General features: G+C 43.8%; 1 protein-coding gene across 1 annotated transcript; it reads right to left on the bottom strand.

The window, feature by feature from the left end:
* Window positions 1-4,467: 4,467 nt before the first annotated feature.
* On the bottom strand, window positions 4,468-24,262 carry LOC131499327 (WD repeat-containing protein 87-like). Its single transcript, XM_058707255.1, has 6 exons — window positions 23,939-24,262; window positions 17,188-17,310; window positions 15,003-15,170; window positions 11,716-14,591; window positions 10,994-11,253; window positions 4,468-10,468 (listed from the first exon to the last, which is right to left on the bottom strand). The coding sequence occupies exons 2-6, from the start codon at window positions 17,296-17,298 to the stop codon at window positions 4,638-4,640; spliced, it is 9,246 nt and encodes a 3,081-aa protein (XP_058563238.1). The 5' UTR covers window positions 17,299-17,310; window positions 23,939-24,262; the 3' UTR covers window positions 4,468-4,637.
* Window positions 24,263-27,903: the final 3,641 nt, after the last annotated feature.

The following is a 27,903-nucleotide window of genomic DNA, read 5'->3' as shown; positions in this document are numbered from 1 at the left end:
ATACCTCTTTGGGAAAATATTCTTATAAACCTAAATTCCATCCTGAAGTATTTGCCCAAAAGAAATGAAAACATCCATAGTAACACTTATCCAAGAGTGTTCATAGCAGCCTCATTCATGATACATCTACCTGGAGATAATTCAAACATCCATCAACATGAGAATAAATAAATCATGGTGTGTTCATACAATAAGGAAAAACTAATATGCACAATATAGATGCGTCTCAAAAAATATGTTAAGCAAAATAAGCCCCAAACAGGAGTTTACATACTTTATAATTCCATTTATATGGAGTGCAAGAACAGGAAAAACTAAAGGTAATAAAAGAGTGGTTACCTTGAAGGAGGGAGTTGGAAAAGTGACTGGAACAGGGCACAAAAGAACTGGAAAGGGCCATTTGGAAATACTTTACTTTGGTTTGTATGGTTGTTACAAGGGTGTATACAGTTGTCAAAACTCATCGAACTGAAAGTTTAATGGCTGTACCTTTCACTGCATGTTAATTACACCTCAATAAAATAATTTAAATGTTTAAAATAAAACAAAATTTTAAATACACATAAGGAGCCTTATACTTTATTTCAAAGTTTGTGAAACACAGATTTAGATTACTGCAGAAAGTCAGAAGACAATCACTAGAATGGACCCTAATGGTATTTTTAAAATTATACCAGCTGACCATTTCTAAAAAAAAATAGAAGTTCCATATGACCCAGCAATTCCACTTCTGGGTATATACCAAAAACAATTTTAAGATCTTGAAGAGAGGTTTGTACACCCATGTTCACTGCAGCATTACAATAGCCAAAATTTGGGTGGAAGCAACCCAAGTGCCCACCAACAGATAAATGGATGGACAAAATGTGGTCTATACATACAATGGAATATTGTACACCTGCTACAACACAGATGAACCCTGAAGACAGGGACTATGCTAAGTGAAATAAGTCACAAAAGGACAAATACTTTAAGTTTCCACTCATATCAAGTACTTAGATTCACAGAGACAGAAAGTAGAATGATAGTTGCCAGGAGCTGGAGTGGTGGGGTAGGGAGAATGGGGAGTTATTATATAATGGGAATGGTTTTTTGGGTTTTTGTTTTTGTTTTGTTTTTTTTTTTTTTTTTGCTTTTGAGAGAGCTAGAGAGCAAGCACATGCAAACAGGGGACAGGCAGAGAGAGGAAGAGAAAGGATCCCAAGCAGGATCCAAGCTCTCAGTGTAGAGCCCAACGTGGGGCTCAATCTCATGAACCATGAGATCATGACCTGAGCCAAAATCATGAGTGGGACACTTATTGGGGCACCTGGGTGGCTCAGTGGGTTGAGCGTCCAACTTTGGCTCAGGTCATGATTTCACGGTTTGTGAGCTCGAGCCCCACGTCAGGCTCTGGTGCTGACAGCTCAGAGCCTGGAGCCTGCTTCAGATTCTGTGCCCCCTTTCTCTCCACCCCACCCTGCTTGTGCTCGGTCTCTGTCTTTCAAAAATGAATAAACATAAAAAAATTAAAAAAAAAAAAAGAGTTGGACACTTATCTGACTGAGCCACCCAGGTGCCCCTGAGAACAGAGTTTTAATTTTGTAAGGTGAAAAACATTCTCTGGATGGACACTGGTGGTTGCACAACAATGTGAATGTATTTAATGCACTAAACTGTACACTGAAAATGGCTAAACTGGTAAATTTTGTTATGTATAATTTACCACATTTAAAAATTATTTTTAAAGTTGTTCTGATATAAATAAGTCAAGCTTAGTTTCTTCTATATGGCTCTATTATTTCTGGGATTGTAAAAAGCTTGGCAAAATTCCCTAGTGTTTAAGGAAAACAAATTTCTTCATTTCCCTGCTGTAACAAACCTTTTAGTAAACTATTAACGGTTTTCCTTACAGTAAACACAATTTAATACTTTTCATCTTGTTTTCCCCCTCTTCTGGAAATACATAGGATATTTGAGGAGATATTTGATGGGGGGGGGGCTGTCTTCTTACTCACACAACACTTTTGACATCAGATGTGTGGTTTTTTCCCCCACACAGACCAATTCTCCAATATGAACTTGGTGTCCTGCAGTTCAATTCTGACACTAACCAGAGTAAGCACAGACCCCCAAGGTCTCAGTCCCACAAGACTGCTCTCTGCTTCAGACCCCAATCGCCAGTAGTTGGTACCCAGGTTACCCAGAACTGTCTGACTTGGATAGAATTCACGGGCTCCCACAATCCTCTCCTCAGGTTCAATAATTTGCTACAACAGCTCACAGAACCCAAGAAAACAGTTTACTTACTATTGCTGGTTTATTATGAAGAATATGTTAAAGCATACAGCCAGAGAGATACATCGGGGATGCTCTGGTAGGGTGCCTAAGTGAAGGAGCTTCTGCCCCATGGAGTTCAGGTGCACCACCCTCTGGCACATAGATGTGTTCACCAACCTGGAAGCTCCCTGAACCCCACACATTGGGGGTTTTATGGAGGCTTCATCATGTAGCATGACTGATCATTAACTCAATCTCCAGCCCTTATTTAGAGAATGGGAGAGGTGGCTGAAAGCCCCAAGCTTCTATACATGGCTTGGTCTTTCTAGTGACCAGCCCCTTTCTAAGAGCCCACCAAGAATCATCTCATTAGAACAAAAAGAGTTTCCTATCTCCCAGGAGATTCCAAGGGACTTAGGAGTTCTGTGTCAGAAACAAGGGTCAAAGACCAAATATTAGCAGGAGCCAGAAGCAAAAAACATCTATATATAATTTACTGTTTCACAGGAGGGAATTCCCCCATGTGTAAGTATATGTTTTAAATCTTTGGAATTATTCAACTTATTCTGACCTTGCAGACTGCTTTTTGGGGTCTAGTTCCTTCCCTGGAAGCTTGCAGTCTTCTCAAAGTTTTGTTTCTTCCCTTTTCTCCTACCCTTCCCCATTGCACTTTGTGCACCTCTCTTAAGCTTCCAGGGATCTCCCCTGAGCTCTGGCTCCTTCAAGGGCTTCCTGGCTCCTCTAACCTCAAAATCTGCTTCTTCTGCTCATCACTTTTATGCCTTTGCTGAGCATGGGATCTGTTCCCAGGACTTCTTAGCTTCTGTACATTGTCAACTCCAGCTGTTCCCTTTGGGCTCTCAGACCTCTCCCCTGAGATCTGTCTCTTACTCCCAAGCTTCTGATCTGGACTCCCAAACTTTTTTTTTTTCCTCAGAATTTGTCACTTCCCTCAGCAGTCTGATTTCTGATGCCCAAGATCTCTTGGGCTTCCAAGCACCTCCTTTGTGCTTGAACTCCTCCCCTACTCTTGCAGACTGTCTCCTTGAGCTCTGTTCCCTTTCTCAAGGTATCCTCAAACTCTCTTGAGGTCCCAGGCACCTCCTTTAGCCCAATACACTAAAATGGGTGTAGCCAGAATCACACTTGAGCCTCACAATGAGCCTCATTTGCACATGATAAAACTGAGGCTTACAATAAACAATTGAAAATAAAAAAAAAAGCTGAGGCTTAGGTGAAATCACTGGCTCAAGATTATATGTCAAATTGAAAGGCAGGGATTCAAATCCTGTTTGAATCTTATAACCCACATTCTTATTCACACACTTAACTCCCATTAAAATAGCTACCTATGATAGAGAGAGAGAGGGAAAGGGAGGGAGAGAGAACTGTATTCCAGGAATTCTGTTAAGTGTTTCACTAAGGTAGTTGTTACTATCACCATTATACTTTGAGGAAACCAAAAGCTAAGATTAAAGAGCCAATAAATGGCAGAAAAAGAACTGGAATGAGAGTTTTTCTGAATTCAAAGCTGGCATTCTTAATCATTATTTCACTCTATTTCCCCATTATGTAGATGAGAACACTAAGGCTTAAAGATGTTCAGGAACTACAGATCAAAGTTTATGAAGGGGAAAAATTATGGGTGTTCTCTGCTTCCTCTCAAATTAATGCTAAATAAATAAAAGCCCAGCTGCACCAGACACTCTCCTCCTAGGAACTTTTTTTTTTTTTTCAACGTTTTTTTATTTTTGGGACAGAGAGAGACAGAGCATGAACGGGGGAGGGGCAGAGAGAGAGAGGGAGACACAGAATCGGAAACAGGCTCCAGGCTCCGAGCCATCAGCCCAGAGCCTGACGCGGGGCTCGAACTCACGGACCGCGAGATCGTGACCTGGCTGAAGTCGGACGCTTAACCGACTGCGCCACCCAGGCGCCCCTCCTCCTAGGAACTTTTGAGGGAGGAAATACTAACCAAAGAAAAAAGAGTTCCAGGACAGACTTTTCTATCAAAAGTTGATCAAATGCTGGCCCCTACCCTCCAAAGGATGTACTGACAAAAAACTGACAGTTTTATGCCTTTTATGCCTTTGCTGAGCATGGGCACTGACAAAAAAACAATCAGTCCTGTGAGGACAAAGATTATCTGTTTTCTCTATCTACTTTCTATGGGGATCCTAGGCTGGGGAAGAAAGAGAAATCAAAATGTTTGTTACAAATGAGAAATGTCATTTTATTCAGTACAAGGTAGCAGGTTTCTGGAGCCAAATGAATACAAATACTTGTTTAGGCCCACCTTGAAGTGGGTACAGGAGGCTTAAAATCTATGGCCAGGCTTATTTCCCAGCAAGGCCCCAAAGTCCTAATGTTAGGCCAAATCATAGAGTTGGAGTAGAGATGTTGGGCAGCCTCTCAATAAGGTAAGGACTGACTTGTGGTAGACTTTTCCAGGCAAGTTCTAGGAACCCATACTGGGCAATGCCCACAGGTTGGATAGTATGCACCTTGCTCTTCCCAGGCAGAGGTACAACATCATGGAACTTGAGAGGACCTGCAGGGGCACAAGAATGACCACAAAACAGGCCACAGAACAACCGTTCACCAAGTACCAGCTCCTTGGCTTTCAGGGCATTTTTATAGATGGTCTCTTGAGGTTGGAGTGCCTCTCTCTGCAGCAACTGTAGTAGGAGCCTCTGGATTTTGGGGGACTTAAATTGGTACAGATCCATGAGTTGGTAAAACTGTTCCATCCAAGCAGTGCGGTCTTTTGCATATTGTTGCTGCAATGTCCGCAAAACATAGTAGAGTGCCACAAATGTCTCCCATTGAGGCAGCTTTTCCTTTTTCTTAGAGACGGGCTGCGCCTTCTTCAACTTGGGCAATGTGAGGGGCCTGTCTTTTCCCTTAAAAGCTCTGAGATCCTTCTGAAACATCAATGCTAGAGTTTGTTTGTCCACAGAGTCATGGGCACCTGTGAAAATCTCACGTGCGATAGGATAAAAGTGTTGCATTTCCATCTCTTTGAGGGCATTGGATAACTGCTGTACCCGAGCACTCCTGTAAGGTTCTCCTAAAAGATGCCAGTTTATAGCCTTTGGGACTTGAATCCTCTTGGTGGTTGATGGGAATACTGGTGAAGGGATGGGCAGTGCTTCCTTCTCTGCCTTGTGAAATTTGGGGAGCTCTCCTTTCTCCCTCAAGACCTGGAAGTCTTTCTGGAATATCAAGTCCAGGGATTTTATATCCACAGAGGGATAGACAGTTGTAGGAACATCCTTTCTTACTGGATAAAGGTTCAACATCTGCTTAACAGCAGAAGATAACTGTTGTGCCTGCTTCTTCCTGTAGGACTCATCTAAGAGAGGCCAACTGAGACAGTGTGGGGTTTGAGGCCTTGTGGCAGCCAATGGCAACACTGCTTCAACAACAGGGAATGGTTCTAGCCGGCTGCATTTTTCTTTTCTTCTAATTGGAGGGATCCCTTTTAAGTGCACTGGACTCAAAACATCCTTATAGGGTTGTGATATGTCTGCATGACTTACTTCTAGGTTCTTCCTGAAGTGTTTAGCAATGGCTTTAAGATTGTATAGACGCATCCATTTCAAGTATCCCTTTGAAGTGAGGTTTCTGAGGAGCTGGTGCAGTCGATGGAAACTGTTCCTGGAAAGCTGCTCTCCTGCTTCCAGCCTTATTAAGGCATTGTTAATCCAGTCCTCATCTGAGAAGCTTGCTTCTGAGTAGCATGGCCTTTCAGCTGGTGCAGAAGTAAGGGATGGGGCTGAGGCTAGGGCTGGGCCTACGACCTGGCCCTCAGTTTTCCCCATTGGCAAATCCTGGGACTTCAAGAACCACTTCCACATGTCACCTTTGGGTCTATGTTCAGATTTCTGTGGTTTCCTGATCATATCAGATAAATGGGACTCTGGCCTATGGAGGCCTTCTGGGATCTGGGCCTGTAAGCCTGTTCCCCTCCCTTGTAAAAACATACCCCTAGCTTTCTCCAAGAGCACATCCTCTTGTCTTCTCCAAGAACTTGTCTCAGGGTGTGCTCCAAGAAGTTGACTTTCCTGACCTTTCAAATCTAAATGATCCCCTAACACTTTCCTGGGCATTCTCTGCTTTTCCAGAGCTACTGGGAGTGGCATTTTGAAGGGGCTTTTCAGAACTGTTGGCCACATGACTTTATCCCTAAGTGTGGGATCTCTCTTTCCATCAAGCAATCTTTCTTTCTTAAAAGTCATTTTCCTTCTAGTTGTACCTTTTCTTTTCTCAGCAAGAGACTCATCTTCTATTGTTAGCTTTGATAAGCTCACTTCCTCCTTGGAGAGCTCTGTTTTCAATACTCCCTCTTCTGGGAGTATCACCTCCATAAGTCTGCTCTCCCCATCCTTCTGTCTTTCCTCCTCCTTCTCCCTTTTCTCTATCTTCCCCATTTCCTCCTCCCCCTGGCTCAGGCTCTCCTCCTCCTCCTGGCTCAGGCTCTCCTCTTCCTCCTTGCTCAGGCTCTCCTCTTCCTCCTCATTCAAGCTCTCCTCCTCCTCACTCAAGCTCTCCTTCTCCTCCTCACTCAGGCTCTCCTCCTCCTCATCCAGGCTCTCCTCCTCATGTGGGCCCTCTTTTTTCTTCTTACTCAGCCTCTCGTTCTCTTGAGTCAACCTCTTTCCCTTTCTCCTTCTTTGGGATGAACTTTGTTTTTTATGCTTCTTAGCCAAATTCTCCTTCAATTTCTCTTCACTCAGGCTTACCTTCTTTTTCTTCTTCTTAATCACATATTTCCCTTTCTCCTTCCTGGGCAGAATCCCTTCCTTTTCTTCCTCAGTAATGCTCTCCTCCTCTTTCCCCTTCTTAGTTGGACCTTCCTTTATTTCCTTCCCAATAAAACTCTCAGATAAGCCTTCAAACAGAGTATCTCTGATATTCTCTAATAACCACTTCAGTGGAGTCTTTTTTAGTTTATTCTTCTCAATTCTCCTCAGAAGTTTCTTTAGCCGCTTTTTTCCTAACATATTTTGTTCCTGGACTTCCTTTAATATACTCTCTACCTGGACTCTATCTAATAGTATCTTTCCCTGGACCTTCTGTAGTAACTTTCGGTTCTCCTTCAAGCTCTCTCCATCAGTCAGTGTTCTCTCTCTGGTGGCCAGCCTATCATCTTCTACTTTTCCCTCTTCCTGACCCAGCTCCTTCTCTTCTTTCATTATTTCCCCCTGTTCCTTAAAAAATTCCCACTTCTGGCCATCCATTTCACTCTTCCCTGTCATGAATGATCTCTCTTCCTCACATATTTCTGTTTCTTCTGGTAGCACTATACTCATTTTTCTAACTGTTTTAGCCAGGATCCTGGACAGGTTACTCTCTTTCTTCCTTATATCTTTTAACCTGGAACTAGCCTCTTTGTCTTCAGAACAAATCCCTTTCTCCATATCCAGTTTCCTCACTGCCTGTATTCTCTCCTCTTTGGTTCTTTTCCTTTTTTTCTTGGCAACACCCATCTCCTTGATCCTAATGTCATAGGCCAATTCCCTCTCTTCCTGGGACAATTCCTCTTCTTCCACAACTTCTTTCTCTTCCTTAGTTTTTTTCTTTCTCTTAGTTATGCCAATCCCCTTTCTGGCTACTGCTTTTTTTCTCTTAGCAATATGCCTCTTCTCCTTGGCCAATTCACTGTCTTTCTGGGTCAGTCTTTTCTTCAATGCTTTTTCCTCATTTTCCTGGGATTTTTTCTCCACTTCACCAGCGTGTTCCTCCCTTTCTACAAAAATTTTCTCTTTTACCCAAGCCCGTTGTTTTTTTTTATCGCTCTCTTTCTCCTCTTTCTGACCCCATATTCTCTCTTCTTGGGCCCGTATCTGCTCTTGTAGGGCTAGTTGCTCTTCTTTGTGGGTCTGTTGTTCTTTTTTGTCAGTGGCTTTCCTGTCTTTCCCAACCCATTTCTCCTCTTTCTTAGCTTGTTTTTCCCCCACCATGGCCCGTTTCTCTTTTTGAGGGAACACTTTCTCAATTTCTTCTATCTTTTTCTCTTCTTCTGGGACCAGTTTCATCTTTTCTCTGGCCCATTGTTTTTTATCCTCAGCCTGTTTCTCCACTTTTTGAGCCAATTTTTCCTCTTTCTGATCCCATCTCTTTTCTTCCCGGGCCTGTTTCTTTTCTTCTTGTGACCATTTCTTCATCCCCCCAGCTTTTTCCTCCTCTCCTGAGTCTGCTTTCTTTTTTTCCCAGGCCCATTGCCTCTTCTTCTCAGTCGTTTTCTCCTCTTTCTGGGCCCTTCTCTCCTTTTCCCCCTGCTTCTCCTCTTGCCCTAGGCCCAGTTTCTTTCTTTCCCAGGATAATTGTCTGTCCTTGGCTTTTTTCTCCTCTTTACTAGCCTGCCTCTCTTTCTGGTCTTCTTTCTCCTGTTTCCCAACTTGTTTTTCATTTTCTTGGATTTGTTTCTTTTTATAGGCCTCTTTTTTCTTTTTTAACCATTTATTCTTCTCTGTGGTCAATTTAATTTCTTGCTCTGCCAAGCTGCCCCTTTCTGATGCCTGTTTTTCTTCTTCCCCAGACAGTCCCTCCTCTTCGCTAGACAAATGTTCCTCTTCCTGGGCTAATTCCCCCCTTTTCTGGGCCACTTCTTCAACATGTTTCTCTATACCTTGAATGTGTTTCTTCTTTTTGTGGGACTTTTTCTTCCTACCTTTAACTTGTTTCTTTAAGTCCAGAATTAGTTCCTCTTCATCCCAGGCCAGTTCCTCTTCTTCCTCACTTGGCTCTTCCTCACTGAACTCCTTCTCTTCCTCACAGGGCTCCTCCTCTTCCTCACTCAGCTCCTCGTCTTCCTCACCCAGCTCTTCCTCTTCCTGGGACAATTTCCTCTCTCCCCAGACAGGCAACACCTCTTCCTGGGGCCACATGTCTTCTTCATGGGCCATCATAATCTTCTCCCAGTCCCACTTACTCCTTTTCAGGGCTGCCCTCCCCTCTTTCTGGGTCACTCTCTTTCTTTCCCCTAGTCGTTTTTTCCCTTTTCCAGTATCTTTCTTTTCTCCTAAAACTAACTTCTGCTCTTCCTTGGTTAATGTCTTTTGTGGATAAGCCAGTAGTTTTTCCTCCCAAGCTATTTTTTCTTTCTGATGAGTCAGTTTCTTCATATCCTGGATCAGTTTCTCCTTACCCTGAATTAATTTCTTCTCTGGCTTACTCAGTTTCCTTTCTTCCTCAGCTATTTTCCCATCTTGCCTGGCCAGTCCCCGTGCTTCTTTTTTTAATTTCCTTTTCTGTAAGGCTAGTTTATCTAAGAAAGCAACTTTCTTTTTCTTGACTTGAGAAAATGCCTTGTCCTTCTCTAATGCTTCTTTTCCCCTTTGTCTTCCCAACTCTGTCACTTCTTCCTCCACAATCTCTTTATCCACCTTTTCTGTTATAGTGGATGGTTCTTCTACCACTCTTTCCTCCAATTCTGAGGAGTCCTTTAAAAGGGGGCAGATCTCTTGGAATAGATCCCAACTGGGCTCTTGGGGAGCAAGAATCACCCGAGCCAAGTCCACCAATTCTTGACCCAGATCCCTTAACATTCCTGGATGGGAACTTGCTATCCTTGCGGTGGCAAGATAGCAAATGTCATTCCGCCAAGACCTGGTGTCTGATTCACCCGTGTGTCCAGGGGCACCAGCCAAACCTTGGCCACCCTTTCCAAGTTTCTTCCTTGTATCTTTTTCTTGCTCAGCAATCTGCATGACTTTTTCTTTGGGCTCTTCTGCAGTCGTCTTTGAAATATCCTTCAAATTTTCTTTCTGTTTCAACTTCGCAGCTACTTTTTCATGGCTTTTTTCCACTGCCCTTTCCCAGAGTCTTTTCATGAGTTCTTGTCTTTCCAGCTTAGGGAATATCTCTCCATAATCTTTCATGTTATGTTGATCTATGGCCTTCATAATCTGTGTGGCTTCCACTGCCTCTGTGACTGCCATGTGGCCTCTTCCTTCTTCTGTGGCTTCCATAGCTTCTGTAGCTTCTGTCAAGACCTCCTTTGATTCAGCAACCTCTTCAGATTTGGCTGGGCTGAAAGTACTTAGTGGCAGCTCTGGCTCTAAGGCAACATCCTCAGTGTCAATTAGCTCTGATTTCTTGGCCTCTCTCTGTTCACCTTCATCCTCTGAAGGCACCAACATAGAGCTAAATTTTACAAGCTCGGTCTCTCTCTTCTTTCTGGAAACTCTCAGGTCCTTTTTAACTGCAGAGATATTGAGGAAAATATTTAAGAAAAAACAGAGGCCCTGAGTGGTATCCTTTGTAATATACAGTTCAATGAACTTCCATAAGAAGTACAGAGGCAAAGAGGACTGAGGCTTTATGGCACAGAAATGCTTGTCATTTTATCCCAGCTTCCATATCCTGAAGAAATAAGACCTTGCTATTTGTTGTGGTATATGTGTTTCCTTCCCAGGAAGGTTACTTTCCATGGAAAAGAATCTCTACGTAATTATGTTCCCACTGATATAATTTCAGATATCTTTTTTTTAATGTTTATTTATTTTTGAAAGAGAGAGGAGGACAGAGGATCTGAAGTGGGCACCGTGCTGACAGCAGAGAGCCCTACGCAGGGCTCGAACGAGATCATGACCTGAGCTGAAGTCAGATGCTCAACCGACTGAACCACCCAGGTATCCCCATTTTAGATATCTTGGCCTTACTGACCCTGTCTTTTGGTGTCCTAAGGTGGGCCCCAAATATACCCCATTTATTACCCCATACATACTAAGACTTTCTCTCTTCTCTTGAACATATGTCATTCTTTTCTTTCGTTTGGTGATCTCTTCAGGTATGAATGTTCGTTTGACAAAGGTCTCAGGTTCACCATCCATTGATATGTCTAAAGAAAAAGGAGGTTGTTGGTCTCTGTGTGACAAGGTCAGGTTTTCATTCAGCTGCTGCTCCACCCGTGTAAGTAGGCACTGGATGTCGTTAGCTTGGATCCCCAGCAGCTGGTCCAGAGAGGTTTCTCCAATAAGTTCCTGCCTATAAAAGTCAAGAGGAAAAAAGGATGATACCAAGCCAGTGATAAAACTAGATTTGAAGAAGAAGGAGGAAGAGGAGGGAAGGAAGAAAGGAAGACAGGGAGAAGGAGGAGGAGGAGGAGAAGAAGAAATTACAATTGAAGAGGCAGAGATAAAGTGGCTATTTAGGACAGAGTAGTCTGAAGTAAAGGGTTGGTAAAGAAGAAAGAATCAAAGATAGCAAAGAATCAAGTCATCAGGGAGATAAAAGATTTTTTTTTGGTTGGAAGGTTTGTAGACTTGAGTCTCGAGGAATCTTAAGGATCAGAAGAAGGGTAAGCACTGGGGAGAAAAGCAAAGAGAAACAAAGAACACAGTGGGAGGAAAAGAATAGAAAAGGTTATAGAAAAGGAGAATAAGCAACCATATTCTGGAGGTTAGGAGCTAGAAAAAACAGAAGGGGGAAAGCCACTACACAACTTACTGCATTTTTTGGAGGGTTTCTTGTTCCTTCAGCAGGCCTACCAGCATGCTCTTACTTTGGATGCCTGTGACTCTTATCATAAGGTACAAAGCCTTAGCCCGCACATTTTCATCACTGTCCATCAATCCCAGACTCAGTGGAACAGCAAAGAGATGGCTCATGATGCCAAGCATATCTAGCCCCTCCCAGGCTAGCTCACGGATGCATGGGTTGGGATGGAGTGTATCTTCCAGCAGGCGACAGGCAGTCTCAGAGCACAACCTTGGAGATACTTGGTAAGTGGCAAAAATTTGTGCCAGGGCACTAATATATGTCGTGTACTGGTCTATAGAACAGTAAACTGTGAGGCTGAGGATTGCCTCAATTAAATTATTTAGAAGTCCTTCATCAAGTTTTCTTCCTGCCCAATTTCGGTTTATAAAGCTTGTTAGAACATCATAGAATGTTCGTTTCCACCACTTGGATTTATCCCTCTCTCTCCTCATTGAGATGTTCTCTTCTGATAGAGGCATAGGTGACAGTGTCTGGCGTCTGATGGGTTCAGTCATGTCCCAGTCTGTATCTCGGTAGGATGGGTACAGGTCATGGCGTAAGAAGACTGGGGTACCGTCAGGCCAAAGGCAGGCACGGATAACTGAGTTGGGGATGTAGCCATCAGGAGCAAAGGGCCATTGCCGCCCTTTACCAAAGAAGCCATGCAGTTTATGATAGGGGTTCAACCCATTCCAGCCAGCCAGCCGTAGTTGAGCAGGAACCACATGTGGGGGACGATTATGCTTGGGGTCAGGAATAGAAAAAGCAATATCCTTATCCTCCAAAAAATGTAATTTGGGTTCCACTTGAATCAGAGAAGGCATACGTCTCTCTTCCTCTACAACATGGGGCACAGTATTGTCAAAGGCAATGACCCGTTTGTTAACAAGGGCCTCTAGCCCCTGTAATTCCTGCAGCCCTTGTCCAAGATAGACAAATTTGGGTACAAGTACTATTTCAAAAGAAAAGAAGAAGCTAGGCAGAAAGAGTTTAGGGTCTTCTTGTATTTCATCTGCATTATTTAGGATAGCTAGGTGAATCAGCCGAGCAGGAGGGAGCAATTTTAAGCATGATACCAGGTAAAGACTCTGGTTGAAAGTCAAAAGCAGGTCACCCCGATTATTGGCAAAGCAGAGTGGACCAAAATGCAGTGCTGAATCCAACTCAGTTATGAGTCTACCATGGAAGTCCCAGATCCGGACTGAGCCATCAATGCCCCCTGTGACAAAAAGTTTCAGGGAGGAGCAGACATCAAATGAAGTGATGGCACACCGGTGCAGGCATTTTGTCTCTTCAAACATAGAGCTTTGTTTTGATTCTGCAGATTGCAGAAAATCTTGATAGTGCCAGAGACGCCAGCAGTGGTTGTCAGTGATGGCACCCACAGAACCCGGCAGCAGTATCACGTGTTGTAGGGGGCAACTACAGAGAATTTTGCTTATGGACTGCAGGATTACCTTGTTCTTCCACAGCAAAGCTTCTGTCAGGTATACAGTATTATCCATGCCATAGGAACAGAGCAAGGAGTTTTCCTGGGGACCTTCCAGGGTAGACAGGGCCAAAACTGCCCCAGAATGAACAGTCTTTTCTATTCGGGCATAGCTATAGTGGGAGAGGATTCTCACAATGCCACTGTCATGCCCACAGAACATCAGTCCTACTAGGCCCATACCCAAATGGGACTGTGCGTAGGCCAGGCAACTTACTCTGTCCCTAGAGTTTACTGAAGTGCATACCATATACTTGGCTGTGCAAGGCGAGTGCGTTGCATCAAACACCAGCACCTCTGAGCTGCCTGTTGCCACAAAGAGCTCCTCATTGTCTGGGTCATAGGCCCAAGCCACAGCCTTATCCATGACAAGCAGAGGCCAGGTGAGAACCAGGAGATCTCCTGTCACTGGAGACAGGAAGCGCAACAAACCATCCTTAGTGGCACACAGGATCCGAGTCCAATTTCGGCCACAGCAGACCCGGTGCACCTGCTCAGGAGCAGAACCACAGACATTGAAGAGGCTATAAAAATAAGGCAGGTGGTGCAGTGAGAAAGCGTGCGTAGTCTGGCAGAAAAAAGTGGTGTTATCAATAAACTGCAGTTGCCGCAGCCCCTCACCAATATCCAGCTGCCGCAGCAAGTTCCCAACGGCAAGGTTCCATTCCCTTACTGTGCCTTCTCGGCCTGCTGTCAGTAAGGTGTGGATCTCTGGCCGGCTGTGAACACATATAACTGATGAGGAATGGGCCTGGAAGCTGTGGAGGAAGTTACCCTGGTCTAGACTCCAAGCATGGATCTCTCCATCCTTGTTTCCAGCATAGAAATATCCCTGAGAGACACAAGTGAAGGAGCAGGTGATGGAAGAGCCACTGCCTATGGGAGTGAACTTTCTTACCTCTTTCAGCTGGCCCTGACCCTGGTGGGTGAAGACCCTTACCTTATTCTCACAAAGGGCCAGGAGAGACCCCTTGGGGCCATTCAGGGAAAAGCCCTGTACAAGCTCATGACCAGACATGGGCACTGTTTGTGCCATCTGGAGGTCCCTGCCATTTGGTAAGATAAGCCAGGTAACCACAGCCCCCAAGGTACCAGACAGCAACACCTCTGTTTCTGGGTCATAGCAGAGGCAGCTGATGAAGAAACGACAGGGCACTGTGCCCAGGGATATGAATGCTCGATGGTGATCTCCAAAGAGCCACAGGTGCATGTCACCACAGTAAGCAACTAACATGTGGTAGGAACCTGTGTGGACCATTGCTTCAATGGGTGGTACTTGATCCATCACACAAAACATCATCTTCTCCATTGTTCCTTCTGCTTCTGTATCTTTCTTTTGTATCCAAAGTACTGCCTAGAAGAGGATGAGAGATGAAAGTTGGACCATGGAGGCAGATGATCTCCCAAGAGTAAGGGGTATGAAGGGTTGAATGTTTAGATCGCTGTTCCCTCTTGTAAGACTAAGGAAAGACCAAAGAACTTAACTTTGGGAGTTTCCTAATACTAGGATTTGGGTATGGGATAGAAACATGATTCTTAAGGCTCTTTCCTTGGCCTTCAGTCTGCTTTCTAAGGAATATGAATTCTCTGGACCTGAAACTAGAGGTGAAAAAGATCACTGCATCCAGGTCAGATTGAGAAACGGAGATAGATGTTAAAATGAGCTAACTCAGAATCCCCCTCATCATTCTGAGATGAGGACAGTTGAGGTATGATGAATATAAAGTGGATTAAGAAGGAGGAAAAAAAAGGGAGGTAGCTTTACCTGTATTTGGTTTGAATCTGGTTCCACCCAGTTTAAGGAGACAAAATAGTTGATGTTGATGGAATAGAAGCAGATGAAAGGCTTGCTCTGGGGATGGTGAGGCTCCTGGTACAGAGTCTCAGGCCAGTCACTCAGTACAATCACCTCATTCTTTGGTTTCTCAGCAGACTGAGAGAGAAGAGTGGCCTGTTAAAAGGCCTAAGTCGCCACTCACTCATTCATTTAATAAATATTTATTGAGGATTAGCAGACATTTGTTGTTTTTTCATTAACCAACATTTATTTACCCTACCACTGGAAAGCACTATTTGGGGGAGGCATCCCTCCCTCACCCTCACCCACATCTTAATTCAAAGTACCTCCCAGCCTTTTTCAACCAAGTTTCAGTAAGAAGTAAGCCCCAATGTCCTAAAGTATCCATTCTACATGAGGCATTAACTTCTCCCCTATGCGTCTAGAATGTTACTAGTTATGTATCATCCTTAAGAGAAATGAGAAAATAGCCCCTCAAATCTGTTTTCCATGGTTCAGGTGAGGAACACTTGAGAAAGGGTGGTATGTTCTAGGACACACACTGGGGATATGATGCTGAGCAAGAGAGACATGGCCTTAGCTTTCAAAAGATTAGAGTCCAGTGGAGGAAACAGGCATTACATAAACAATTAACAAATGTATGTACAAAACAAATAAGTACTTCCAAAGAAAGGAATACAATCCTATATGAGTAAGACAAAACAATCCAACCTTGGCAAATACTCTACCTCAGTTGGAACAACTCTTCAAAGTCCCTGCCTACACCCAAAGGACCACTCCTGTCAGCGTCACACTCATGATACACTGCCTATGGGAAACTCATACTTCATAGACTTAGAATGCCCATGACGTGGGCATCAGAGCTAGACACTTTGGCATGTCCCTCTTTCACTATTCCGATATGCATCCAAGGAAAACGTGTGCTATTCACAACATGGAGTGCTTCAGCTCTAACATTCTGTATTCTGACCCCGTAGGGTGTGTGTGTGTGTGTGTGTGTGTGTGTGGTGTATTAAGGAAGATATATGTCTTTCAACATGTTACACAGTAGGACATGTCCAACATACACTATCTTCCAGTAACAGAGTTTATATCTAGGACATAAGGACATGAACTCCTTGTAGGGATCAGCCCAAACCGAGGCTCATAAGTCTACTTCTGAGGTCCCTTTCTCAGCAGTATAGCTTGTGCTATACTGCCTCTTGAACACTACTCCATGAATCTAACTCCCCAAGTTTCTCTGCATCCACAAAGGACCTGAGACTATACTGAGGCAACTTAGAATCTCTTTATATTTGTCATATTCAGATCTTTGTGTGTTCTGGGAGAATACAGAACACAATGCTGGAGACAGCTTCCACTGCCATTGCTGGTTCAGTGACAGCAGCAGAGTTGAGAGAAAGGATGCTGGTATCTGAGCTCTCAATCTCCCATCTCTCTTCATTGAATCAGAAGGTTAATTTACAAACCCCTTACTCCATTAATTACCATTCCTCTCCTCCTTTTATGTACAAATGATTCACTTACTGACTCAACAGTATAAAGGGTTTTCTCAGGAAGACTCTAAAAGACTATCTTAAACCCAAGTAATGTATCTGTGCCTAGAAGTACTGTTGCCTACTGTGTATCAATCCTCCTCCTTCTATCCCAGTAAAACTCAGCTCTTGTTCAGGGTGATCATGGCCCCAGAAATTCTGGCAATACAGAGTGGCAACTGTAGCACTCTAAGGCTGGCACAGCTCTGTACTTTCTGACCTTCTCTCTTCTACCTATTTGCAATTTAAAGCTGATACCTGGAAGTACAGGAACTGTCCTGCAACCTTAAGATGATAAGCTAAAATATTAAGGATAGCGAAAAGAAAGAAAAAGAACATGGGTCCTTGACATGTAAAGACAAAGGTATCTCCTGCTTGTTTAATCCATGTGAACTCACTTTTTTGTTTTGTTTTGTTTTGTTTTGTTTTGTTTTGTTTTGTTTTGTTTCCAGCATAATGTGTTTTAATTGTTATCATCTTAGTTTAGAGGGAGGAATTGTTTAGGGGTATGGAAGGGCTCCTCCCAAGGAGGAGCTCACATGCTGCCCAGGAACAGGCTGCCTTGGCAGGGATAATTAGTCCAAGCCCACCAGGTGCTGATCTCCCATACACGTCACCTTTAGATCCTTCAGCATATTATTTATGAAGAGTTTCAAGTCCTTCCACTCAGGAATAAGTCTGGGTGACGGTGCCATCTTTGTGACATTCCAGCACTTTACAGACATCATGGCTCACAGAACCTGTGGGACGTAAACATGACTTAATCACATCTGATGTGAGACTGGAAATTGAGGGAACTGAGAAAGGGAAGAGCAACAGGGAAAGTGAGAGAAGGGGAGAAGCAAAAGCATTAGGAATAGAAGAACCTCTCTTATTTCAGAAAGATTGGAGTGACAATGAACTACTGACACTTGCAGCAATGTGGATGAATCTCAAAAACATTGGTGAGGGGAAGCCAGACACAAAAGAACAGGTACTACATGATTCCATTTAGATGAAATTCTAGCAAAGAGTAATCTGACCTATAGGGACAGAGCAGATCAGTGGTTACCTGGGTCTGAGAGACTGGGAGATTCCTGAGAAAGGGTAATAGGGGACTTTTTGTAGAAGTGAATGGAATCTTCTATATCTTGGTGGTTATATGAGTACATAAATTTGTCACAAGTCATCGAAACATACACTCAAAATGGGCCTACTTTATTAGATGTAAATTATACCTAATAAAATTGATTTTTAAAAGAGGATAGGAGTGGAGTGGGAGTTTTAGGAAGTCTAGAAATGGAAAAAATGTGGCAAAAGAAAGCTGTCAGGTGAGCTTAGGTGAATCAGTTGCAGCACAGTTGAAAGAATACACGAGCCTGGCTTTGCAACCCTTCCTTTTTAAAAAAAAATTTTTTTTAATGTTTATTTATTTTTGAGAGAGAGACAGAGCATGAGAGGGGAAGGGGCAGAGAGAGAGGGACACACAGAATCCGAAGCAGGCTCCAGGCTCTGAGCAGGCAGCACAGAGCCTGATGCAGGGCTTGAACCCACAAACCATGAGATCATGAGCTGAAGTCAGATGCTTAACCACTTAACCGACTAAGCCACCCAGGCGCCCCTGCCCTTTCTTTTTTTATTAAGATTTTATTTTTTAAAGTACTCTCTGCACCCAGCATGGGGCTCGAATTCACAACCTTGAGATGAAGAGTTGCATGCTCCATGGACGTGAGCCAGCCAGGAGCCCCACCTTCCTTAATTCTCTTCATTGTGATGCTCATTGTTGTATATACAGTTTTTAGACTTAATTATATCTATCCTACTTTACTACTGAAGCCTTTATGTATATAAGTCACTCACATGTTCAACAAATGTTTATTTGATGTTCATTATATGCCAGGCCTCTCAACCTAGAGCTGGAGATAAAGCGAGGAACAAGAATGATTATCTGCCCGCCTGGAGTTTACTATCTAATATGGAAGGCAGATACTCAACAAGTTAAAATAGATGTCAGGTTCTGGCCAGATGCCAGACTAAAATAACCTGAAAGTCTCCCACTTATGAACTTCTAGAAATTGTGGATAACAAGAGGCTGAATTCCAGGAGCCAACAATGAAGAGGGGAGAAAAAAGCAAGTAAGTGCAAAGCTGCCTCTGTGATAGTTCTGAGGAGGTATAGTTATCAGAACCCCAAAATGATTGTAATGGCTAGAAGCTAGGGTAGTGTTGCTCTGACAAAGAGAGGACATAGGACTTGGGCTCATAGGAGATAGGGAGCCAGAACTGAGATCCCTTCATTACCTTGGAAACAGACACTTCCATGGACAGAGCTGGCTTATGACCCACTCTCTGAAAGCTTACACACCTTTAAACTTTTTTCCAAGCATGAGTCAGGAACCTACATACCTCCAAATGCCAGGGGATACCCATCAAGTTCTCCGAAGTGATTCTCTGACATATACCTCACTTGGACTGACAAGGAAGAGGAGCAAGGGGGGGAAGAAGAAATACCACAAAGCACACCAACCATTCTCTCTAAAGAAATCATGTAAAATCTAGACCTGAAAGGGCAATAAGCTAAGGGTCACAAAAATCTCCTTTACAATCTTAGCATGTCCTGTATCACTTATCTGACATCTATTGTTCTCTAATGAAATTCCCAGAACACTGAGAGTCACATTTAATAACCTGTTATATGTGTATATTAAAAATGCTAAGGAAGAGGGGTGCCTGGCTGGCTCAATCAGTACAGCATGTGACTCTTGATTTCAGGGTTGTGAGTTCAAGCCCCATGTTAGGTGTAGAGCTTATTTTTTAAAAATGCTAAGGGGGCACCTGGCTGGCTCGGTTAAGTGTCTGACTTCGGCTCAGGTTATGATCCCATGTTTTGTGAGTTCGAGCCCCACATTGGGCTGTCTGCTGTTAGTGCAGAGTCTGCTTCCGATCCTCTGTCCCCCTCTCTCTCTGCCCCTCCCTGCTTGCACACACACTCTCTCTCTCTCTCAAAAATAAATAAACATTTTTTTTTAAATGGTAAGGAAGAGAGCTTTCCTCTACTTGCTAGAAGGGATGCTGCTGGATTCATGAATTGCTTAATAAAGTCAATTAGATCTTAAAATTTAAAAAAATACTAAGAAAACTACCAAAAAGAAAGAAACAAATAGAATGTAAGATTTAACCACTTGAGGAAGGGGATATGAAATAAAAGAAATACATATCAATCCAATGAAAGAAATATACGATGAAACATCACAAGGAAAAAAGAGGTATGACAAATAGAAACAGAGTAATAGAAACAAGTCAAAATATGTCATTATAGAATAAATATAGACTAAGCTCATTTGAAGACAAATTTTCAGGTTAGATTTTTTTTTAAATAAATAAAGTATAGTTGCATGCTTTTAATAAGGGATGAATCTAAAATGTAAAAACATAGAGGGGTGCCTAGGTGGCTCAGTGGGTTAAGTGTCCAACTTCAGCTCAGGTCATGATCTCACAATTCATGGGTTCGAGCCCTGCATCGGGTTCTGTGCTGACAGCTCAGAGCCCAGAGCCTGCTTTGAATTCTGTTGTCACCTTCTCTCCCTGCCCCTCCCCCACTTGCGCTCTCTCTCTCTCAAAAATGAATAAACGCTAAAAAAATAAATAAAATAAAATAAAATGTAAAAACATAGAAACATTAAAGTATCATTATTGCCATGGCCTTCTGTTCTGAAAGCATCTAAAATCAATAAAGAGAATCAAAGATCTTTGCAAACTCAACTTCAGCAAAACCAAGAGATAAGTATAATCTGTAAATAATAAATTACTCATAAAGGCTGAGAAAAACAACTGAAATCAGTGGCAATTATGACAAAAGAATTGGAAATAAGAAATTATGGAGACAAATTTGAGATGGAGGGAATGGTAATTATGGTAATTTGTTATAGCAGCAATAGAGAATTCAGGCACTAACATTTTTTTGGGAAAATTTATGCACCAAATACTTTCTGTGTATTGTCTCATTTAATACCAACAACCTTCTGAAGTAGGAGCTAGCTATATTCCCACTCTGCAAAAGAAGTTAATTAGTCTACCTATAGCCAGACAGCTAGTAAGAGACAAAGCCAGGATTCCAACCCAGAATGCGTGACTACAGAAGGCACCCCTTGAACTACTGAGCTACACAACCTTCCTAGAGTCAATGGAGCTCACAGAACTTATATTAAGGGTGTCCAAGGTGAAACAGTATCTCATCAGCTGAGCTCAAATGTGAGCCTCGTTTGTCTAGTTTCATAACTGTTCGCAAACAATCAACAAATACTTGTTGAGATTCTACTTTGTAACATTTTGCTTTATAGTATTTTGCTACCAACTGGGGATCCTAAGTTCAAAAGTAGACACGGTCTTCAAGGAACTTCAGATTGTTAAAACTGGATAATTGCTGTAATGGAGCACCTGAAGGTGGATGAGGCACCACAGAAGGAAATGCTGGCACCTAGCACAGAAATAGCATGAGGAGGTTGCCAGGCAGATAAGGCTTACTCAGACATTCCAGGAGGAGAGGATGGCACAAACACTTAAATGTATGATTTGTGCCGGAAACTACATAGGAGTTAAATATTCTTACAGCACAATGTTCAAGAAGGCGATAGAAGAAAAATGGCTAGACAGTTAGGAGTTACTATTAAATCTCATACTAAGGAGTTCAATTTTCATATTGAAACACTGAAAAACAGGGGCGCCTGGGTGGCTCAGTCAGTTAAATGACCAACTTCAGCTCAGGAAGGTCATGATCTCACAGTTTGTGAGTTTGAGCTCCACATCGGGCCCTCTGCTGTCAGCACAGATCCCGCTTTGGATCTTCTGTCCCTCCCCCCCCCCCCCCCCGCTGCCCCTCCCCTGCTCATGCTCGCTCTCTCTCAAAAATAAACATTTTTTAAAAAATAAAAAAAAAGAAACACTGAAAAACAGTGTTAGCAGGGGAGGGATGTCAGATTAACCTTTTAGAATGTGTACTTGTCCAGCCTGGAGCTGGATTGGGAATCAGTCAAGACAACCTGCCAGGAGGCTACTGTGATAGTAGAGATGAAATATAATTAAATATTCTGATGGAGAGCAGTGGGAAAGGAAAAGCAAATGACAATAACAATATAATATATTTAGGATAAAAATATTTGGGGGGTAGGATTTATGGATATTGCAGATTATTTGGGTATGGAGAGTCAGGAAAAGAGAAATCTAGAATGGTTCCTGGGTTTCTGGGTTAGGCTTTGAATAAAATTTGATATATTCAAATGGGCTAAAGAAGAGTAGGAGTGGGTTGTTCCATTGGAGGAGGTTCCATTGGAGGAACAACGATCAGTTTGATTTTGGATTTGTTGAGGTGGTTATAGAATATCTGAATGAAGACAACTAAAATGAATGGGTCTGGAGATTGGGTAAAAGGTCTGGGTTGGAAACAAATCTATGAAATGACCAGTCTGTAGGGATTGCTGAAGCTGGGGATCTGGAGCAGCTTGCCCACAGGGGGCTATGCTGCATGAGAAGGAGACTTGATAAGCAGACAATTAAGGGGGCACACACTGAGAAGGAACAACTATAAAGAGGTAAGACGTTCTTCCAGAAACCTGAGGAAGAGAGTTTCATGAAGGTAGGTCACCTGTAACAGAGAGGCCAAGTGAGACGAAGAGTGGATTTGGCGAACGGTACCGGTGTCCATTAAGGGAACAATATCAGCAGAGCAGTTATTCCTGAAGTCAGCCTGGAAGGAGCTGAGGAATCAGTGAAAAGTAAGAACCTTAGAAAAGCTTCAGGATGAAGGGAAGAGAGGGGTAAGAGGAGAAAGCTAGAGAGAAGGAGAGGGATAGAAGAGTTATGTGGGAAAGATTTTTTTTTAACTCCAGATTTTTCATTAAGTTCAAAAGACATCAAATTATTCTGTCAAATTGCTATAAAAGTTCCTAACTGCTTATTCTGAATTTCTGCACTTATCTTGCTGAGGACCAGGGCAAACAGCTCCCAAGCTGGCCCTAGAGTGCTCGGGAGGACCACGGTGGCAACTCCTATCTCTAGCTGAACATTTCCAAGCATTTTTCTTCCATCTAGCAACAGTCAACTACCTCACTTTAATTTCTACCACAAGAAAGGTTAAACCCTCCAGAATCCTAGATACAATTCTCAAGGACATTCATGGGAAAACCAAAAGACTGGCCCCTGGAGGGAAGGTTTTTTTTGTTTTTGTTTTTGTTTTTTTTAATGAGATCATTGAACGTGTTTAAATGTCAGGAGGAAGAAACCATGAAGGAGAGTGAAAATACAGAAAAGAGAGAGCAGGCTGCTACACCAAGCTAATGTGATGAGAGATGAGGGTTAGATTGCACAAGCTCAAAGACTCTCTAAAACTTCCTCTGGTAATTTAGGACTAGGAGCTCTGGGAAAATGGAAAATGCCTGACACTTCTGCCCAAAACCTGAGCTAACACTCCTTTCCACCAGGTTTGCAGTGAGAGGTATTTCACTTTAACCAGTCTTAAAGGAATGCTCTTCTCTTTTTCCCTACTAAAGCCTTTATTTTTTTAATTTTTAATTGAATTTTTTTAATGTTTATTCATTTTTGAGAGAGAGAGAGAGAGAGAACACGAGCAGGGGAAGGGCAGAGAGAAAGGGAGACACAGAATCCAAAGCAGGCTCCAGGCTCCAGCCTAATAGCACAGAGCCTGACACAGGGCTCGAACTTAAGAACCCTGAGATCATTACCTGAGCCGAAGTCAGTCGCTTAACCAACTGAGGCACCCAGGCGCCCCTCTACTAAAGCCTTTTATTTTTTTTAATGTTTATTTTTGAGAGACAGAGAGACAGAGCACAAGCGGGGCAGGAGCAGAGAGAGAGGGAGACACAGAATCTGAAGCAGGCTCCAGGCTCTGAGCTGTCAGCACAGAGCCCAACTTGAGGCTTGAACTCAACGAACTGAAGATCAAGACCTGAGCCAAAGTCAGATGCTTAACTGACTGCGCCACCCAGGTGCCCCAGGCCTTTAAAAAATTTTTTTTTAATGTTTATTTTTGAGAGAGACACAGAGCGTGAGTGGGGAGAGGGGAGAGAGAGACGGAAACACAGAATCCGAAGCAGGCTCCAGGCTCTGAGCTGTCAGCACAGAGCCCCAGGCAGGGCTCGAATCCACGAACCTTGAGACCAAGACCTGAGCCGAAGTCAGATGCTCAAACGACTGAGCCACCCAGGCACCCCAGCCATGCCTTTAAAAAATAAAGTGAAATAATGAAATTCAAAAGGTTTTACAATGAAGAAGTGCAACAGAACTTCAGGGTGCTATTACTATGAGAAGTGAAGGAGCCATGCTGAGACTGAGGTATAGGACAGACAAAAAAGCAAAACTTCGCAAATAGACTTACGTTTACAATCCTAGATTCTGCCACTTTGATGTTTCCTCTTGCCCTTTAGACTTCTCAGACTGAACAAAGTCTTATCTCACCTACAGCCACATGTCTTAATGAGCTCAGTGGGACCACTGCCACTCAATATACATTCTCCAAGTTGGGAAAAATCTATGACTCACATCGTACAAAATCACAGGCTTCCTGATTCCCTCTTCATTCCCTCCTAGTTCACACACCTTTATCTTCCACAGAAGATAACATGCCCCTATTCTAGATGAGACAGACTCTCATCACAGTTTTCCAGGGAAAGAGTGTCACTAGCTCCAACATCATAATGGTTCAGACTCCCTCAATAACCCCCCCCACCCCCACCCCCCACACACGTCTAGTGATACAGCACTAACATTACTAAGAACCTGCAAATCCCCATATGAATGTGCTAAGTGCCAGGACGTAGGAGGAATCTGGCCCTTTGTTATAGTGGAGTGGGGTCACTACAGTGCACTTGGGATGGAGAGGGCTTAAAAACTGACCTTGTATGACAGAGTGGCATTCGGTCATATTACATCAGATTACAAGACACACTACTGTGTTGGGGTGGGGGAGGGTACAGTGGGAGGAGCTCGGCCTGTTTACACCTGCCAGGAACTGCTTGAAGGGACTGTTGCTGCATCATCTCCCATAATGCCTTAAACCAGGGCTGTCAAATAAAATAGTTAAATTTGAATTTGATTCCCAGTTAAACTTGAATTTCAGGTAAACAATATTTGGGACATAATTATGCTTTAAAAAAGTATCAGTGTTTTAACTGAAATTCAGACTGGATGTTCTGCATTTTTATGCGCTGAATGTAGCAGCCCTCCTTAAAAGCACTATTATACACATATGCAGCCACACAGCTAGATCGTGGTAGGGCCACACACTCCAGGCATGCCCTTGGCTGCTATGCCAGTCACCGGACATGCGGGCATGCGCCCGTGAGGCTCTGGCCTTTATGACAGAGGCCTTGCATCAGCGGCCTGCGTGTGCAGCTGGCTCTGTGTGCTGATAAAGGGTGTCCCTGTGCCCTGTACGAGGGGAGCGCCGGGGCCGCATCATGCCCAGAGAAGCCGCAAAGCAAAACCTATTAATAAAAAGCAACAGTGATAGGAAACAGAGCAGTCAGTACCTAAATATTTCTCTGGCTTCTTTCTGCACCACCTCTCACAGAGGCAAGTAGGTGGCAGGGCGGCCACTGAAAGGCAAACCTGAAACAGATCACCTGGGCCGCCCCGCCTCCCTCCTTCTCCTTTGCCTTCGGTTTAGACACCTTGACGAAACCGATGTCTGAGCGGGTTGGTGTAGAGCGTGCACGCTGCCTAAGCGGCAGCAATCGCTCCCTTCCGCGCTTTCCTCCGTGAAATCCTCCGCGCAGGCCGCACCGCCGCCTTGCTTGGGCTGGTAAAAGCCACTACCAAATTTTGGCGGGAAAGCACGCGAGACCCATCCGCTACGCGTGCGTGCGGGCGGGCACACGGGTGGAGCTAGGGCGCGCGCGGGATTCAGATGCGCGTGCGCGCGCTGGCGCGAGAGGGCGCCATCCCAGATGGCTCTGCACGCGACCCCACTTCCTACCTCGGGAGCGCGCGCAGCTCGGTCCGCCTCCTCCGTGGAGTTCCGCTGCTGCCTTCCTTGGTCGCGCACGCGCTCGGTTCCTTTTTTCGAAGGACTCGCGGCTCCTGTGCAGTTCCGAGCTGGACCCTGGAAGGGAGGGATTGAGAGAACAGCGTGAAAGGGTGGCCCGGCGGGAAAAGTGCGGCACCTGCTTTGAGGCGGGAGACTTCGTCCCTCCGGGCAGGGGGATGGAAAGGCACTCAGCGGCCAGCGGCTTCCACCCCCGGTTTGGGCCGCGGAGGCGGAACTACATTTTCCGACGTCCCTGGTGAGATGCTCCCTAAGCCGTACCTTTATCCATCTCTGCCAGGCACGCGAGGGTTACCGACTAGATTTTCCAGGGTGCTGTCGTGTCCTGCAAACTGCAGTTGCCAGCATGATCCCTCCAAGTCACGGGAGTTTCGCCTTTGCCTTCAACTGCCCCTTTTCTAGAAAAACTGGAGTATATTATCGATATTTCCTGCTTCCAATTTCTTTTCTCTTGTTCTCTCTTGAACCCACTCTAATCAGACTTTTTTGCAGCTGTCACTCAACTAAAACTGCTCTGGTCAAAGCATTGCCAGTGATCTTCATTTTGCTAAATCTAGTGGTCGGCTTTCAGTTCTTACTCGACTTACTAGCAGCACTTGACAGAGTCGATCTTTACTACTTCCTTGATAGACTCTTTTAGTTTCTGTAACCTACATTCTTGTTTTTTTCTCCTACCCAGTAGTCAGTCCTGCCATCTCTGTTTCCTATCCTGACCTTTCCCTGACCTCTTCATGTTAGAGTTCTTCAGGCTACCGTCCTTGGTCCTCTTCCTTATTCACACTCACTTCCTTGGTCATTTTATCCAGCCTTGTGGCTTCAAGTATCATCTATATATCATCTATATACTGCCAAATTTACAGTTCCAGTCTGAACCTGTCTCCTGAACTCCAGACTCCTATATCCAGTTGCCTACTAGACCACTTCACTTCAGTGTCTGATAGGCATCGCAATCTCAATTTGTCCAAAACTGAACTAATTAATTTCTAATCTTCTTCCCAGTATAACTTCTAACTAACTTGATGGTGCTTCCAGCTTTCCACCTGGCCAAGCGAAAAACCTTGGAATCATCTTTGACCCTTTTCTTTCACATTTATATCTTATCAGCAAATCCTGATGGCTTTACATCTAGACAGATCCAGATCTGCTCAATATTTCTCACTTCTTTGGCTTCTCTCTGGTTCAAACCCACTATCCTCTAGACCCTCTGAATTATTGTAGTAACCTCCTCAGTTATCTCCCTTCTTCTTCCTGCCCCCATCCCCTGACTCTATTACCACAATTTATTCTCCATCAGAGTGGTTTGTTTTTTTTTTTTTAATGTAAGTTGGATTGTATCAGTCCTCTGCTCAGAACCCACCTATGGTTCCCATCTCATGCAGGGTAAAAGCCAAAGGCCTTAAATGGCCCAAAAGCCATTATAAGATATCAGGAAAATCTGTATGGTACCCTAGAACTAAGAGAGAGTACCCAAACAAGGACAAACTTGGAAGGATGGTCCCTCTTCCACGACGGGGGTTCAGACCTTATTGGAGAAAGTATATAGTTCAGCTCACTGAGTAGCAAAGAATTTTGCTGGTTTTCCCAGGATGGAACTGGTCTACAGTATCTGGGCAGATAGAAACCAACCCTCTGGAGTGCAGACAGTCCACAGATGGTCAACAGCCAGTGGCATGGGTGTGCAGAGGAAGCAGAGGCTTGCTGAAAACCATCTAAGCTGCAGGCCAACAGCACAGAATGCGATCCACAGGTTGGGGCCCTGGTTTTCCCATTAGTGCAGGAAGACCAGACCAAGGCTGCAAGGTCACTGAGAGAAGGCATGTTCTTGGTGGCTGGCAGTGGCAGGGCTCCTTTGGATATCCTCACTTCTATACTGCTGACACGTTATTCGGTAGCTGGTAATGGCAAGAGAGCCCCGTCCTCCAGTGTCCTTCCAAAGACCTCCACTGAGAAAGCTTAACGTTATGCTCAATGCAAAGGAGAGATGCTTAAAGGAACTCTATCCATAGGACAGAGCATATATTGAAGGGTAAATTTGAAGTTGAGAGGCAATCCATTGACAGCATTGTCTCTAACATGACAAGTACTTTAGCATGTGCTCAGGTCCCTTTGGTCTTCTCCCATCCTTGCCCCCTCCATTCATGTTGATATTGTCCATTGGATGTTCTCTTTATTTTATTTGACCTAGCCTTTTAATGCAATAATAATAAGAAACAATGAACAATTATCAAAATATTTGGTGACTCCTTTCTTCCCATTTCTCTTGTAGGATTATTCTTTTCTTATTTTTAATCCTTCTT

The sequence above is a fragment of the Neofelis nebulosa genome, chromosome 17, assembly GCF_028018385.1.
Source record: "Neofelis nebulosa isolate mNeoNeb1 chromosome 17, mNeoNeb1.pri, whole genome shotgun sequence".
Lineage (NCBI taxonomy): Eukaryota > Metazoa > Chordata > Mammalia > Carnivora > Felidae > Neofelis > Neofelis nebulosa.
Note: the sequence above shows the minus strand (reverse complement) of the source record. Positions and strands in the feature narration are given on the sequence as shown.